General features: G+C 42.8%; 2 protein-coding genes across 10 annotated transcripts in view; one reads left to right on the top strand and one right to left on the bottom strand.

The window, feature by feature from the left end:
• The window catches only part of TMEM116 (transmembrane protein 116), a 35,928-nt gene extending 32,802 nt beyond the window's left edge, over window positions 1-3,126 (top strand). For 8 of the 9 annotated variants that reach the window (XM_074972446.1, XM_074972441.1, XM_074972442.1 and 5 more), the window contains 3 exons: window positions 392-536; window positions 674-747; window positions 2,499-3,126. In XM_074972446.1, coding sequence (XP_074828547.1) covers window positions 392-536; window positions 674-747; window positions 2,499-2,699 — 420 coding nt within the window. In that variant the 3' untranslated portion in view covers window positions 2,700-3,126. The remainder of the gene's footprint in view (window positions 1-391; window positions 537-673; window positions 748-2,498) is intronic. The other variant, XM_074972447.1, reaches the window with a different exon arrangement.
• Window positions 3,127-9,254: 6,128 nt separating this feature from the next.
• On the bottom strand, window positions 9,255-11,526 carry LOC141999300 (disintegrin and metalloproteinase domain-containing protein 9-like). The gene has a single exon (XM_074972568.1). It carries the CDS (start codon window positions 11,475-11,477, stop codon window positions 9,255-9,257), a length of 2,223 nt encoding a protein of 740 aa, XP_074828669.1. The 5' UTR covers window positions 11,478-11,526.
• Between the last annotated feature and the right edge of the window lie 5,809 nt (window positions 11,527-17,335).

The following is a 17,335-nucleotide window of genomic DNA, read 5'->3' as shown; positions in this document are numbered from 1 at the left end:
ATATTATCTGCTGCTACACTAGCTAGAATACAAATCGTAATTGGAATCAACTCTCATGCATTAAAACATAAATCAACCACAACTTCTCTCATAGATGAGTTATGACATTAATTGTCCATTATACTTTCTTCAGAAGTGTGTTACTGGCCACTGCTGAAGGCAGGATACCAGACTAAATGGACCCTTGCTTTGATCTGGTACTGCAGTGTCTGTTTTCCAGATATTTCTTCGAGCAAATAAGTACCACATGAAGAACAACCAATCAGCAGTATACTAGTGCTTTGAGGCACCAGATGAATACTTCTTAAATCAGCCGGTACATGAGACACAATGAATCGTACAGTTGCATTTAAGTAATCATGTATATTAAGAAATGCATTTTATTTTCTAGGTTCTTCTCATCCAAGCCCGAGCTTTGTACAAAAGGTTCATAAACTCAACAGGATACCTGGGTGATCAACAGTGGGCAATGATAAAGATAGTGGAACAACGAGTGGTTTTCTACCCAATCGCTTTCTTCTGTTGTTGGGGCCCAGGTTAGTAGAGAGCTAGGTTACTTCTGCCGGGTTCTAAACCTCATGTTCTGGCCACTAGGCAGAGAGAGAGAGGTAGTAATAGTGACTGGAAAGAATGAAGGCTAAAGCATTATCATTTTATCAATCCCTTTTCACAGCCGTGCTCCTCGGAATAGTGAAGTTGACTGTTTCAGTGAACAGCAGAATCTACATGGCTCTTTATATTCTACAGGTAAAACCCTCAAGGCTGAAATCTCTTAGAACTTGTCTTCTCTCCTTTGTCAGTCATGTGAGCTTTTGGTTGGCTCTGTACTCCAACAGGAAATGTACAGTCTGATTCCACCCACACAGACAGGGGCCAGATGAGCTTGTGTCTGATTTATGGATGGAATTGAGGAAGGCTCTTTGTAGTTGTCCTTATGTTTGTTTTTTACATGCTTTTTAAGGTTGCAAGAACCAAAATAAGTAAGAGCTAGTCTCCTCACACTATTAGGGCTTCTAGGTGCTGGAAACACTGTGAGAAGATCAGATCTTATGTTGTTCTGGTCCATAAATGGAGTCCTAAGGCATTAAAAACCCTGGTGAAATAGGTCAAATGCAGACTCTGAGATAAACAACTTTATTTGGGTCCCCTTGAATACTGCTGTTTGGGTTTCTACAGAACCTGAATGCATAACCTTGGTTTGTGACACTGTTAACCAGGAGTTTTCTTGGAAGGCCATTTCCTGATGCCACTGAAGCTGCAGTTAGCATAGGGCACTAAAAAATTCCAAAATTCATCTATCGCACTGGGATGTAGACAGATCAAAAACTCAAAGAAAAATGGAGGCAGAGTTTTATGAACAGACAAATATGCAAACTGTTGAATCTCTTAGGGCCAGATATTAATTATCTTACATTTCTGTAGTGCTTTTCTTCCCCTTAGGATTCCCCAAAGCACTTTGCAAACTTCACTCTGATACACAAACTATACCCAGGGATCATTTCCCATCCCACTGAATGGCAGCTTCCCCTGAGGTAGAACCCAGCAGCGGTTTTCTAGCCCAGAACATCACCACACTGCAGTTGAGGCCAGGAAGACATGAAGAATCCTGTCTCCAACTGAAAGTGCAGAAAAAATGGAGGGAGACCAAATAATTACCCTGACATTTGGCTAGTTAACATCAGAGTTAACAATCATCCTTTTGTGAAAAGAACCAGTGGGAGTTTTATAACCGTGAGTGGTCAGGGCCTTGGTTTGGCATCTCACTCAAAAGATAGCAACTCCAGCAGTACAGCATTCCCCTCGCACCACCTGGGGTCAATACTGTCTCAGAGGGAGGAGGGCCATCTACTGAATCATAAATATCAGTTCCTGCAGCAGCCTATGGTTTCCTCGTCTAAGCAGCGAACAAGCTCGATTCCACTGAGTTTGGTGAGCGCTCTAAGTGGAACGGCTACAGGCAGATTTTGAAACTGGCCTCGACCATGGCGCCCATAAACTCCAGGGTGGTTGCAAACAAGCATCTGCTATGGAATGGAGCTTCTAACTACCTATTTGTGCCCGCACAGGTTGTGGGCACAGTCTTTGAGCGCACTTTGAAAACAGGACAGGTGGGAGGATCCTGTACAGATTCCAAAAGGTCCATGTCCATGTGCTGAAGCACACTTAAAGCTTGAGCTGAAGCCCGCTGAAGTCAGTGGGAGTTTTCCCACTGACTTCAATGGGCTTTGGATCAGGATCTCTATGATTAAGCCCTGATGGGGCTCTTCAGATTCATTCCAATTTCAAGGAAATACTGCTTTTCCTTGGAAATGCATCCTTATCATGGTTAACTGAATCCAGTAACAGAACTGCAGCTCTGAGTCCAGTACAGACCCTGGCCCAATGGGCATGGTGAAACCTAGGGATTAGAAATTAACCACACCTGATGTGCAGGAAGCTGCGTAGGGCAAGGTTATATCCGATGTAAAGAGAGATTTACGCTCTGGGTTCTCTCCTAGGCTCTAACAGCAACTTCCCAGGGGCTCCTAAATTGCATCGTTTATGGGTGGACCCAGCACATGTTCCGCTGCATGAAACGCAAAGCTTGCCGTGACATCGACACACAGACACCTCTCTTACGGTCCCAGAAGAAGTACTATGCCAGCACGCTCCCCACCAGCACCCAGGCAGCAGCTGTAGCTACATCCACAGTGTTGTGACAATTCTCTGCTCAGCAAGAAAGGAATGGGCAGCATGTTGCCCTGCAACCCTAGCCCGGTCATGTCTATGAGACATCAGCCAGAGCTATTCTGCTGATTTTCTTGTTCTGAACTGTTTTGTCAGTAACACATGCAGAGTGAAGGCTGGAAAAGCCTGAGCACATCTAGCTGGAGATTAGCTGTTTTCACTGAAGATCATTATTTATTTTATAGTTTTTTATGAATTTGTAATGCATTATTTTACCTTTGTAAGCCATTTAGTGCAGTCTTTTCCTTATGAAAACATCTCCAGGATTTGCTGGGAATTGTATATGAGAGATCCTTTACAGCTCCTTAAAGACCTTTCTCATAAGGGTAGATGACCAGAAGATGTTTTTCTTACCTCAGTGGTTATCAGATATTTGTAATTACAATTGAACAATAAAGCCAAGGTGACTATTTATAAATCATGCTCTTCTACCTCCATGCAAAAATGCAAACAAGTCCAACACTGGTAGCTAAAAGTCACACTTTCAGGTTAAAAATCACTGGTCAGTTTCATCCCTGTGCCCTGTAAACCCATTGAAGTTACATCATGTTTTTATAAACTATATATCTTTGCTTTAAATTAACACAGAAATTACTCTGAAAACGGAATTTAATTTTCATCATTGATGCTGTTTGTTTACATTTTGTGCTTCACTCGGCTTTGAGAATGAGCAAACTAAATTGTTTAATTTCTGCTCCAAAGACCAAATCATGCTCAGCTGACAGTACGTAAATGAGTATCCCCATTTAAGTCAATAGGGCTCTTCACATGAGTAAGGTGAGCAGGATTTGGTCCTTTTGTAATAGTGATATGTAGCACTTCTACAGAGCATCATGTCTTCAAAGCAGCTTACACATTAGCTAATTATCCCCAAAACACCCCATGAGCAGGGCTGCTGGAACAATTTGTATAGTGGGGGTGCTGGGAGCCATTGACCCAAACTGTAAACCCTGTATATGATGGAAATCACTTCAAGCCTGGGGGTGCTAGTGCACCCCCCAGCACTCCTCGTTCCTGCACCTATGCCTGTGAGGTAAGTTCTATTATCTCCATTTTACAGATGGTGACCTGAGGACAAGTATGTTTAGGAGATGGGGATATGGGATTGGGTAGAGACCCTCCCCTCCAGGGAAAACTAGCATGGACAATTGTGGCAGTGAGTATTGTGGCTGTGAGTGATTGGCTATCAAATGCCCAACTCCTACTGCATTAGACAAATGCCACGCTGGAACAGGAACAGACTATTGGCCACAGAAGTCTCAAGCCTCATTGGCTGGGGCAAGTGCCATCACTAGAAACCAAGGCCAAGAGGTTGGCTACAGACCACCTGGGAGACTCTGGACAAATGAGCAGACAGCATAGGGCTGGAAAGCAGGATTACATGCAGCTGGAGGGGATTTTGGTTTTGGAGAGAGAAATCAAGATCTGCCATGGCCATTACAGAGAGGGAGCAATGTAGACTGCGCAGCCTGGAGCCAACAGGACAGCTGAGACCAGTTGGCAGGACCCCACCATTCTGAGTGTACAGCGGACCCCAGCTCCAGAGTGCCAAGCAGGTAGGACTGACTGAAGGGGGGGCATGGATCAGCTCAAAACAGAGAGCAAGTGCTTATCTAGGAGGGCTGTATGATATATGCTGTACCAAGGGGAAAAGGACCTTGTGTAACCCCTGATGGAGATCCTTCCCTGGGGTTAACTCCTAGCACTATCTGAGCTAGATACAATGATTGTTCTGTTGTTAAGTGGAGTACTTGGTCCAGAGGTCTAACAGTCCTCTAGGAAAAAGGGTTGGTACTTGTGCAGAGGTACATGGATGGGGACCCAGGACCACCTTCCCCAACTGTGGGAACTTCCCTTCTGACAGTACTATTGCTCCCATTTTATAGATGGTGAAACTGAGTCACAGAGACATTTAAGGGATTTGCATTAATACAAAGCTCCAGTGTTGAGGCTTAGAATGCTACAGGGGACATTTTAAAAAAAATCCATTCAAATATTTTGTTTAGATTAGATATCTTAAATCCATTTATTCGCAGAGCCTTTATATTAGTTCTGACAGTGTGCATGTAGAGGTGGGAACAAGCTTCATTAGTTATGGATCAGTCCTGCAGGGAGCACAGACTTTGAACCAAAGGGAGAAAGAAATGTAAAACTAAGTTAAACAGGTCACAGTAGGAGTTTCACAGAAGCCTTTCCACCAAAACGCTAGTTGAGTTGAGGCTACCTTCTGCCAAGGTGTTCACAACTAAGAGTAATGGGAGCAGATTATGGCACAAACAGAACATGTCCAGGGCTGCTACTGCTCCATAATAGCTGCTCTGTCTCTCATAAACCAAGATCAAACCTGTACTTTCAATCCTGATGACTTTATTAAGGAAAATGAGAGAGAAAGAACACATGTAAGCTCCATCACAAACTAAGTACTCTCAGCCTGGAGATGCAGGCTAGAGAGACTCAGCAAACAAACCTGCCACATCTCCTTACAATGACATAGCAGCAGATGCCATGGGAATGAAAGCCGATTTCTCTGTTTTCATTAGCAGTGAGGTTAAGCAGATCTGGGTAGCTACAAGGGGCAAACCTCCAAAATCACGCATGCCCTTAGCCTGTGTTGTCTCTTGCAGTTGTATCCCACGTCTTGTCTCACTAAGTTCTATAACAAATACACTGATGGTTCCTGGTGCCTGGTTCCTCTGATGACTGTAATGTAATCATTCATTATACAGCCCAGGGGTGCATATGGTGCTGTATAGACAGATAAGTTAGCCCCTGCTTTCAGAAGCTCCTAATCTAGAAGCTAAATTCTTAGGTTCCCACTGAGATGGTGGGAATTCTATTCCATGGGAGTTTTTTCCCAAGTGAGGACCTCAGGATTTGGCCCCGGTTACCTAGGATGTAGATTCTCAGAAAACTATGAGCCAGGCTCAATTCTGTTTGCGGTATTCATCGCTGGAGTCAGGCTGGTTGTTAGTAGGACATGAACGACTGTCAGTGCCACTGCTGACAGGTCTTCACACTCCCCCAGATGCCATCATTGGCACAGTCTGTCCTTCTCAGCATCTGTGCTCGGGTCTGGAGCTGGACGTCAGACTCTGACTCATTTTCAACCACAGGAGAAAAGCCATCATCGAACTGCACCATTTCCAGACCAAGAAACTCCAAACCTTCCTGCATGTAGTAATGCTAACCACTGGATTGCTGGCATTTGCCACGTTACCATCCTACTAAATGTTTACTAGTAGGTGCATTAAAATTGTGGATACAAACTATCAGGAATCAATAAATACACATATAAGGCTAACATTTCATCCCTAATTCATACTATCCCTTAAGAGGAAGAAAAGACTTTTGAGAACTGTAATTTTTTTGTAGCAAATCCAAAGTTAACTATGACTTCACTGTTATCCATATGCTGGACTTCACAGCAACAGTGGGATATGTAGCTAGGTTCTCACACTGTCCTATCACTGTTACCTTAGCACCTCTTGTTCCTACACATTCCACTTCCACAATCACAGGCCCCTTCTATTTGGGCTAAAGGAGAATCACCCTTCACTGTCAGCAATATAGCACCAATGACACACAGGTGAGCAGTTCTGATTCTATCTAGCACAGGGCAGTGCAGCACAAACACACACACACACGTTATGTCATTGCTGTGTTATTTATATAGCATCAGGAGTTTTTACACTCAGAACACTGTACAAACTAACAAATGTATCCTCATAACATCCTGAAAGGCAGGGAAGTCTAGTCTCCACTTTATAGATGTGGAAACTGAGGCACAGAGTAGCTAAGAGACGTGTCCAAGGCAATGTCGCAAGTCAGTGTCAGGATTAGAGCACAGGCGCTCTTGGCTCCAGGTCTGTGCTCTATGCACTAGACCGCACCAGCTCCAATGGTTAGTCTAGGGGTGGAAGGTTTCTGACTTCTTTAGCTACGTGGTAGTTATGTGGCACTGGCAATTCCTAAAGATGCAAATAGACAGACAATGATTGGTTCCAAGCCAAATTTCCACAAATTATAACGGAGAAAACATGGTTTTAGTTAAAGCAAATGCCTGACTTGTCAGATCCAAACAACCCTGAGTCAACTTTCTTGGCTTTTTCACTATACCCAGAATCCACTGTTCTTTGGCAGTCACTCCAGCTACTATTCCTCCCCCAGAGGAAATTCCAGTGGGTCCATTAGAATCCTTCAGCTGGTTACTGTCAAAGGGCAAGTAGCCCTACAACCAAGACCCCAATCCAGCCACTGGGTGTACATTGGCAGGCCATTACACATGCACAGGTTATTCAGCTGCAGCCCTGGAGCCTTCGTTGCCAGCTGGAAAAAGCTGAAAAAAATTCCACTGCTCACCTAGTCTATTTGGTGAGAGCAGAGGCTTTGGAGCAACCTCCAAAATCAAAGCATTGCATTGTGGGACAGAGTTAGGCCCAGCTGAGCGCATGCAGCGGGAGCACTTGGATGACCATATTGCTGATGTACTAGTTCAACCTAGACTTCAGCTAAAGGCCTTGTCTTAGGTGTTTATTCCCAACCATTATTGCTAATGCTTGTAAAACACCTGGGATGGCTATTAGATGAGGTTACAAGAAACTTTGAAGGGTGTTATCACATAGCACAAAGCCAGGGGCCGGCTAAAGGCTCCCCTTTGCTCGATTCTGGAGCACTGAAATACTGACAGACCTCTGTTGTATGGTCGGAAATTCAGGCTTCTAAGCTGGGAAGAAGAAGAAAAGTGTTTTGGCTTTTGCGTCTGAAACGCCAGCTGCAATGGAATGTTTCAAACAGCATTTTTTCTTCTTTCATGTCTGGTTGAAGGTGAACAGTCTACAACATGTGACTGAGGCTAAAGAGGCCCGAGACTATAGCCGCACGAGTCCCCTATAGGGAAGGACATTAGGGTTTGCAGACTCTTTCACGTATCTACAGAAGTTTTATCAGTTGCTGTGTGTAAACAGAGACTGGTCTCCCTTAAAGAGATGGCAGCATCACCCATCCCATCCCATCAGTGGCCCCCAGCGATGTCAGTCTTCCGCTACCTCCTTTTCCAACACCTCCCCACCTTAAGATAATGAGTAGTGTGTGCTTGGAGAAATCCTTTGATGTACTGGAAAGGGACAATTTGGTGAATGGGGTGCTGGACGGCTGTCAGCAGCTACTATTCTGAGGCTTTGGGCGGGGGGCAGGAAGCTTGAAATAGGAGCTTGTGAAGGGGAGAAATGCAGGAGGCCCATAGGCTGTGTGGCCGAAAACAAGCATTTAAAAATCATGACTCAGCTCCCCACATAGCGAGAGACGACTTTAAACAGCGAGAGACTTTTTTTTTTTTTTTTTTTTTAAACAATGGTTTTTTCTGGTCTGCGTTCTGACCTTTGAGCCTACAGGGTGAGGTTGGCTTCAAAATTCAACCTGAACTGCCAAAAACCACAAAAAGGGGTGAGCCCCTCCTCCCCCCTTACTGGCTGCTTGGAGGGGATTCCACTTGCCTCTCCTATGCCCTGGGGTGAGGTAGGGCGGGAATGGCTGCCATTGAGCCCTCTCTAGCCTTTGCCCTGATAGATAACCCACCTCCCTCCTGACCCTCTCTAGGAAGCCTCCACGGCTTCTTCCTTCACTCACCTATATTTACCCACGTGCACCCGCCCACACCAGTGTCCTTCCCTTGGGGTCACTGACCCTTTCTCCCCACCCCGGCCCACCTGTTCTTCACAGGGCCCCTCTCTGCCTCCTCACAGAATATGGGGCTGCCCTCTTCCCTCAGGCCAGCAGAACTTCAGCCCCACGGGTAACAGTGGGGGACACGGACTGTACCTGTTTCTTTTAAGAGCTGCCTAAAGTCCTCCTCCACAGGCTGTAGGGAAATGGCAGCCATCTTAACCAAGGGCTGCCTGTGGCTTCTGTTTCACTAAGAACAAGGAGAGATGGCCATTTAGAAAGCTGACTTTCGCTGAAGGGGACGATATTAGGTGCCAGCCTCCGCTGAGGGAAAAACCTGTGGGTTGTGAAGAAAAAACTGGCAAAAATTAGGAACCTTAGCCCTAAATATTAAGTTTTTAAAACTCCCAACTGGGTCTTGCCTCTTCTCTGCCAGCTTCTGTGTCAATTCACCAGTATCCTAAAAAAACACAATGGTGATGAACAGGGAAGCAAGGCTGCCAGATTCCAGTCAGACCCCAGTTACAAACCCTGGCACAGACAAGCTGTGAATTGCTTAGGGCCTGATTGGGGTTGGGGGGGATGATATATCGATTTAAATCCATCAGTTTTTTAATTTGATGACCGTTTTGCTATTTGATTCCAAGACCAAATTTATTTAAATAGTTAAAAAAACAGAACAAACTGCCAAAAGTGTATGCGTGTATGTATAAAGTAAATTTACATGAGTCCTACAGAAACTAGTCATCCGGACCCATTGATTCTCCGGCTGGGTTCCCCAGGCATTTCCACAGCTGCTCTGAGAAACCCTAAACAATGGACTTGCCACTCTGCACTGGCTTTTTGAAGCTAACACTGCCTTATTTTTACATGCTCCTGATAGGTGGATTTCTTTGCCCAATGCATTCAGATGCTCTATGAATCAATTTTGACACAGGCTTTTTAAGTAAGAGAGCGATAACTGTAGTGACTATAGCAGCAGCAATGGTTATGCCCAAAATAGTCCCGACAAAACTAAAGAGTCCAATTTTGGAAAGTGGTGGGGGCCCACTGTCAATGCTTCCTCCAAAGCCAGCAAACTGACAGTTCGGAGGGGCCCAGCCATCATTACAGTGACAGTTCTCATTGCTGTTGCAAACCCCTCTACTGCTGCACTTCTTTAAAGAACAGTTGGATGTCAGCACCGTTGTCTCATTAATACATGTATGGTTAATACAAATCTTGTTTGTACCACACTTTGCGCCATCTTCTACTATACCCGTATCAGAGAGCTCCATCCCCAAGTGAAAGTCTGTCCCCCAGCACCACATGTTGTCCACTGGTGTTTGAATTATGGTCATATGATCCTCCCGCCAAGGTATTCTTTTTACATTCACACACTGCACCCTTCCGCACAAGATGTTTTCCAATGTACATTTCTTAAACTTTACATCACCCCCATCCCCTCCACAGTTGCCAAACCGATCCCCTTTTACGTTCACTTCTTGGAAGCAACTTTCTGGAGCCGCCTTGGCTGCTTTGCCAAAGAGGTGTTGACATTGTAAATTGTGAGTAGAGCAAAACCCATGAAAACAGTAGCCGTTGTCACTGCATAAAGTCCCGTCTTGCATATACACATTCTCTTGGCACCACGGAGACGTCCCATTGCAATACTCAGGCAGGTCACATTCATTTGTCTTCTCTCTGCATGTTCTTCCTTGTTGAAGAAACTGACATTTGTGACAGCACTGTCCCAAAGCACAAATCGCCCCTGGCTTCAACTGGCAAGTGTGATCACAGCAAGGGTCCTTTTTACATTGCTTTTTGGAGCCACAATCGCACTGTTCTCCTGGATCTACTATGAAGTTGCCACAATGCTGCACGTGAAATAGTTCCTCAATTTCTGGGATGTTGTTCAGGCAGCGTCCTTTCCCGGACACTGTTAGGTCAAAATAGTCTCTAAAACTGCAGTTACTGAATTGATGGACTTGTATATGATGCGCATTCATGATGCAGGTACTGTCATTGGCACATACACATTCTTTTCCGTCATGTTTCATGCCAACATTATGTCCCAACTCATGAGCAACAAGTACAGCAAACTCCCTTGAAGGGCCATGCAAGAATGCTTCGACACCGGATGCACGATTCTTATCACAGACACTTCTCAAGTACGCTTTTCCAATGTTTGCTCCAAAGTTCATATACACAAACAGGTGTCCTACATCATGTGGCGCCCGTGGATAAATGTGATGTTTTCTCCAAAGGTTAAAATTAGAAAGAACCTCACTTATATTGTGTGTAATTTTGATGGGGTTGCTTTCTGTCCAAATTTCTAGTCCAGTTAGTAGTACACGAAGACGAAGAGGATAAAAAAGCTCATCCACCATACTGACTACATCAACAACTTGCATCGAAACATTAGTTATATTTCTGCCTGAATATTCAAACCGCAGTTTGTCCACCACTATAAGAAGCTCCATATACTTAGTGTGCGTCCAGGGATGAAATTCTTCCGCTTTGGGAACCTGCCTCCTCTCTGTTTCAGAAGCTTGATATTTTATCTCGTTGGCAGTTAATCCACACATTACAGCCTTGGGTTCCATCTCCTCTATTCGATAAATACAGTGCTGGAATGTAAAGGAAGTCTCTACAGGTTCAATGCCATAGTTTAAGCTCCCAATCTGGAGAAACCCTCTGAGTCCAGAGCAGGTGCTGAGGGCCACGTGAGACTCTGGGGTATCTTCCACGTACCCATGATAGTAGCAATCATCTGGAATACGGGGCTGATCAACTCTCAGTTGACCTCTAGCATCGTAAGTGAAGATTGGAAAATTTTTTACTAGGAATCCTTTCTTCTGCTTTAGGTGAACAATGTGGTTCTTTCCTTCTGCCTTGATGACATAGGACATCTCATCCTTGGTGGCTTTGCCTTCCTTGGCTGCTAGCTTCCTTGGAACTATCACTTCATAGGAAGCAAACCGCGGAGGTAGATGAGGACTAGAGACTGTGCTGGGAAGGAGAGGCCCTAGCAGCACCATGGAGACGCCCAGTCTGAGGAGCAGCCCTTGTCCCAGCACTCCGTCCCTGGCCATCAGACTCCTCCGCATTAACGCTGGATTAAACTGAATGCTCTCTGGATCTGATTTATGGTTGCTGCTACCCAAACTGCAGTAGAGAAGGGAAACCTTAGGGTGTTAACGCAGCAGTACTGCCCTTAATTCAATCACAGAGCAGCTCCTTCACCCAGTACAGCCCAGCATCTTAAAAACATACAGGTAATGCCCCTCTCTCCATTGCTAGCTGCTGCCCATACCCCTTACTAACTGCCTCCCTCCCTGACTCTGAACATTTTAATGACCAAGTTATGTTCCCCACACTCTCCTTACATATCACCAGCTAGATCTGTCTGAAGTATCAAAGCTGCCTGCTGCCTTTCACATATATTTTTATGGGCACCCTCCCCATGTCTCCTTTGTATTTTCAGGGGTGCTCTCTCTTTGTCTGGCAGGGCAATACTACGTCCAACAAAGCAGCAGGCCAGCCAGAGAGCCCATCCCGCTATATTATACAGCACAGAAACACTAACAAATCTCTCTAATGTGAAAGCAAATTTAGGCTTCTAAACTGGGAAGAGGATAACACTTATAAAATGTTACTCCTGAAACTTCTGCTACAATGGAATGTCCCAGATGGTGTCTGTTTCTCCTCGTGCCTCTTTGAATGTGAACATTCTACGGCATGAAGCTCAGAATGCAGCCATGTGTTCCCCATGCAGGGATGGGCATGAAGTGGAGACTTGGATCCCTGGGATTCTACTCTATATAAATTTTGAATGAACAAGGCAATGGAAAGATAAAGGGTGGTGAACAGTGCTTCAGTCATTGGGACCTAATATAGCAACAAGACACACCTTGGGTTATTAATGAATGATTTTTGGCACATCTGTACATCCTATTGCTGCTCAATCATAGGCTGACATTTTATTTTTTAATTGTTTTTTGGAAAGTGGGTTGCATGCATTGAGCCTTCTTCTCTGAAAGGTATTCTCACAGTAGAGTGAGAAAATAAAGAAGAGGGTTGTAAGCTTCCTGCCCGCTACAATTTTACGTATATACAGCTTGCTTGTGTTTTTGTCATCTCTCTTCTTTCAAGTTACCAGGACTTTTTAGGCCTGTTCTTTCCTTCTTCCTCCAGCAACATGGATGTTGTGTCACAGCAATGCTTTATAGATCAAATAGCCACTCACTTTCTATTATGCTAAAGATTAAAAATAGTTTTACCGAACAGTTAGGTTATTTACAATGGAAAGTGGATTGGAGAGGCAGCAATGACCCAAAATTGCTGTCACTGTGTCTTCCCCATCTCCCTCCATCACCAGCCTGCCTATCTTCAGCACACAGGTCTCCCCTCCATTCCCTGTCAATTTTAGGAGTGCAGAGATTTCTTAAGCATTTTTGACTAATGAGGTCCTCCTTGGGTTGGTGTCACCGTGTAGCAACAAGGCCAATTAGAATATGCCTTTGGACAGTCACTGTTTTCCTGTCTTCCTGCCATATTCTAACAGGGCTCTGAAGATATCTGACTGATATCAAATGCAGACTGTAATACAGTGAAGTATGAGTTAACTAACTACCCAAGAAGCAAGAAAAAAACATCAGTCTCCTAGTAGAAGGTGTTCTTTACTGAAAGGTTGAACAAAATTCTACTGGAAATCTTGGGACAGTTCCCATTTGTGTAAAGTTCTTATAAAAGCAAAATCATTCCAGCTAGTGAACATAGTGAACTCAAACATAGTGAACTCAAAACCTTGCAATGCCTTCCTTTGCTTCAATTTCATTTTCTTTAATGCAGTGCCTTGTGAGAGTTTTCCCTTTATGCAACTCATTAAGGAAATAAGAATAACTACCATAGTTTCTGCTTCCAAGAATACCCTTACAGCATGGGGTCAAACGTAAAAGAAGACATCAGATTTAAAACATTTAAATGGAGTCCTAGCTACCACAGTAGAAACACATCAACTTTCTCTCCCCAACTCAAAAATTACAGCTACAGTAAGTTATCCAATAGAACCTCACTCAGAGTTACAAACACCAGAGTTAAGAACTGACCAGTCAACCACACACCTCCTTTGGAGCCGGAAGTACGCAAACAGGCAGCAGCAGAGAAAGGGAAAAAAAGCACCTATGGTATGGTACTGTGTTTAAATGTAAACTATGGGGAAAAAATAAAGGGAAAGCAGCATTTTTCTTCTGCATAGTAAAGTTTCAAAGCTGTAGTAAGTCAATGGTCAGTTGTTGATGTAAACTTTTGAAAGAAAAACCGTAACTTTGTTCAGGGTTACAAACATTTCAGAGTTACCAACAACCTCCATGCCTGATGTGTCTGTAACTCTGAGGTTCTACTGTATACACTGACAGAATGGGGCTAAACTGTATTCTTATTTCAGAGTTGCAGCCGTGTTAGTCTGTATCCGCAAAAAGAACAGGAGGACTAGTGGCACCTTAGAGACTAACAAATGTATTTGAGCATAAGCTTTTGTGAGCTACAGCTCACTTCATTGGATGCATAGAATGGAACATATAGTAAGATATTTATACATACAGAGAACATGAAAAGGTAGAAGTACCCATACCAACTGTAAGAGGCTAATTAAGAGGAGCTATTATCAGCAGGGGAGAAAAAAACTTTTGAAGTGATGATCAAGATGGCCTGTAGCCCACGAAAGTTTATGCTCAAATAAATTTGTTAGTCTCTAAGGTGCCACAAGTCCTCCTGTTCTTTTTGTATTCTTATTGAGCGTATAATACTGCCATCTAGAGGGAGGCATCACAGTTACTAAAGAAGAGATGACAGGTTATCTTGCCCCACCTATTATCAGTGTGAGATTGTCACCTACTTTTATTTTCTGGTGCTTTGTCTAGCCCAGTTTTGTAGTTTGCCCTTAAACACAGCACATTACAAATATGAATAAGTTAAGCCGCCCAGCACTCTTGTGAGGTACAAAGGACTGTGACTATTCCATTCTACTACAGGCAGGTAAAACTGAAGCAGAGAGATCAGATGACTTATGGTGAGAGAGAGCCCAGTTGTCCTTGGTGTTGACCACAGGACTGTCCCTTTCTCCCTTTGGGCTACAAAGATTTAAATTCAGCCCTGATCCAAACAAAAAAGCCAGATACCTTTTTAAGTTTAGTAAAATCATTTTTTATGTACACTGATGAATAATATTTACAATCTAATACTGATCCAAAATAAACTAATATTACAAATACACTGAAAAGGAGAAATGAAAATATTCTTAATACACAGAAGATAAGCATGTCATATGAAGGGTTCCAAGAGAGATTTCCAAAGGAAAAACACGTGGTAATGATATCAAAACTTTAATATCTTCCTCTTTCCAAGCCAACATATTCTCCTTCTAGACAAGTTCTTCTACTCTTTTCTTTTTTAAGTAGCCCCAAACAGTCAAATCACAAGATAAGCCAGATTTTATATTTAAAAAAAAAAATAAAAGGTCAAATGATTTCAGGCAAAGATTTATTTTAGAGTTTTACTTAAAAACAAAAGAACCCCTCACATACTAGCTTCCGTCATCATTTGTTTTTTTTATAAAGAAAGATTCTTTTATGGGGCACCATCCATCAGACCCTTTCAATTCAAGATATTTAAAATATTACAGTCTGCTAAGGAGGACTGGTGGAGTTTATTACCAAACAAAAATATGCACAATCAAGACAAAATACCTGGCAGTTTAATCCACTGAAAAATAAAAATGTAGGGCAGAAAAAATAAAATTTACATATACCCTAATGGATTTCATTTAAATAGTTTTATTTAATTTTGAATTCAAAAATTTAACTTAATTTTTAAAAAGTAAAATAAATCAGTTTTATCATTTTATAAAACCATTTGACCTTCAGTTTCAACTAGTGTCACCGTAATCTCTTCCTTCCTACACACATTTCAGATTAATCTCTTCTCAATTGGTATATGGACAATATAATCGAAGTAAACTTGCAAAAGGCAGTTTTTCCACCAGAGACTTGGAAATTTGACTTCTCCCCCTCCAAACCTGCACCGTTAAAATACTGAAACAGTTCTAAGTCAGGTCTGAATTTACCCATCTTGCAATTACTAATGGCATGAAGTCATCCTGTCATTTTAAATAAATTAAAACCGATAAATGGAGGAGGGACTCAGTCACAATGTTCAGTAACTACCCAGCCAGTTATAGGGCTTCCTTGCCATTTTCTAGCCCTGGTTTGGATTTCTCCTAGAAGTAGTTGCCACAATATTCTCTAAGGTTTTCTACAAAATGGATATTTTGTATTGTGGAAACAGTTTGAAGCTATTTCTTACAGGTGATTACATAGTAGCAACACCAAAAGCCTATTTTGGCTTCACTTCCAAAGCAAAGCAATATGAAAATACCAGGTCACTGGTTAAGGCAGTAGTACCCAAAGTTTGGCCAGTGGAATTCTACAAGGCAAGCCTTGTCATGATCACCTTTAATACCGGAGGCAACCTGCATGAGAGAACAGGTCCCTGCATGCTATACTCCATCTTGCTCACAAAGGAGAAATTGGCTGGACCACAAGAGAGCATGGCATTCTGGGACCACTATTTTTTGTTGCCTAGCATTCCATATTAAAGATTAGGATAACTACCATCTGGTCCATTTTATATGCGAGCTACATGTGGCCTTATGCTCCTGGGAAGATGCCAGTGGGGTGCTCAGTTGGGCAAAGTTTGGGCCTCCTGGCTTACAGGATAAAGCTTCAAAGTGGTCTGTGGGGAATTAGCTACACAATTCCTATTAAAATGACGTGACTGCCTTGTTTAATTCTCCATACACCACGCTTAAAAGTTGACAATTAAGATGTCCCAGGAAAAACGGATGTCGAGTGAAAGTTTAAAACAATCTCAAATATTTAAAGACTTTGTGGATGTTGACACGAGCGAGAGATTAGTGCAAAGGAAAGGTGTACAAGCCTGGAGCCTTGCAGCTGCTACTACAGAGAAGTGAAGAATGCTCATTTCTGCTAACGTATTGTACCTATGCCTTAATCTGAAGAGGTCATCTCTTTTATGGAGGAGGACAGTTAAAGTATCCAAATTCCATTGTCCTATGGACCACAGCCTTGGAAGTTATTCCCATCTCGTTTAGTTTTATGGGGCAGGACAGTTACTGATCAGAACTAGCCAGAGATCAAGTTCACTTTCCCAAAAAATTAGGTTTCCAGCAAGGAACCATTATTCATTGCCTGCTAATTCACTACCTTTCTCATTAGTATGTATCCGTGCACAAGTATTCCATGTAGTGTTTAAGGGTGCAATTCTTACTTAGGCAAAATCTCCCATTGTAGTCAGGGAAGGTGCTAGCTAAGTAAGGACTGTGTCCTAAAATTACAATAATCAGGCAGTTTAAAGCTTTAATAAGTGGGGGTACTACTGGAAGGGATTAAAACCGCCAACACACAGAAAATGTATGCATTGGAAAAGAATGCAAAGTGAAACATCTCCTTTATGTAGGAAAAACCAAGTTATTGTTTACAAAATCCTACAGAAAGGATCCGATGCAGCTTTGCCTGCCAAAGCAAACAGGTAAGAGGAAGTCTGATTTAGAAAAAGACAGAATGTGGCCCAACTGCTATACTGAGTACACTGGGAGATTTATGGCTCAAGTTGTTAAATGTAAACCCAAGAGTAATGAGCTATGAAATGTAACAAAGTTCAAGAGTAATTACTCCTAATAGCCCTGAATTGGCACTTCAGACGGCAGACCATAATTCTTCTATGGCTGCACAGGTATAGTACCAAAATATCTCTATAAAAAGCCTTCAACGAGTCTCAAAAGAAAGGAAAGTATCAGAAGATAGAAAACTAGAAATATTTACAGATTTTTTTTTTAAATTAAATTAAAAAAAAAAAAAAAGCTTTTTTTTTTTTTTTTAAGCCAAAG

The sequence above is a fragment of the Natator depressus genome, chromosome 15 (genome assembly GCF_965152275.1).
Source record: "Natator depressus isolate rNatDep1 chromosome 15, rNatDep2.hap1, whole genome shotgun sequence".
NCBI lineage: Eukaryota > Metazoa > Chordata > Testudines > Cheloniidae > Natator > Natator depressus.
The sequence above is the reverse complement of the archived record's forward strand: the minus strand, read 5'-3'. Positions and strand labels throughout refer to the sequence as shown.

Coding starts and splice junctions, on each gene's coding strand:
- LOC141999300 (XM_074972568.1), bottom strand. CDS start 11,477: ATGCGGAGGAGTCTGATGGCCAGGGACGGAGTGCTGGGACAAGGGCTG.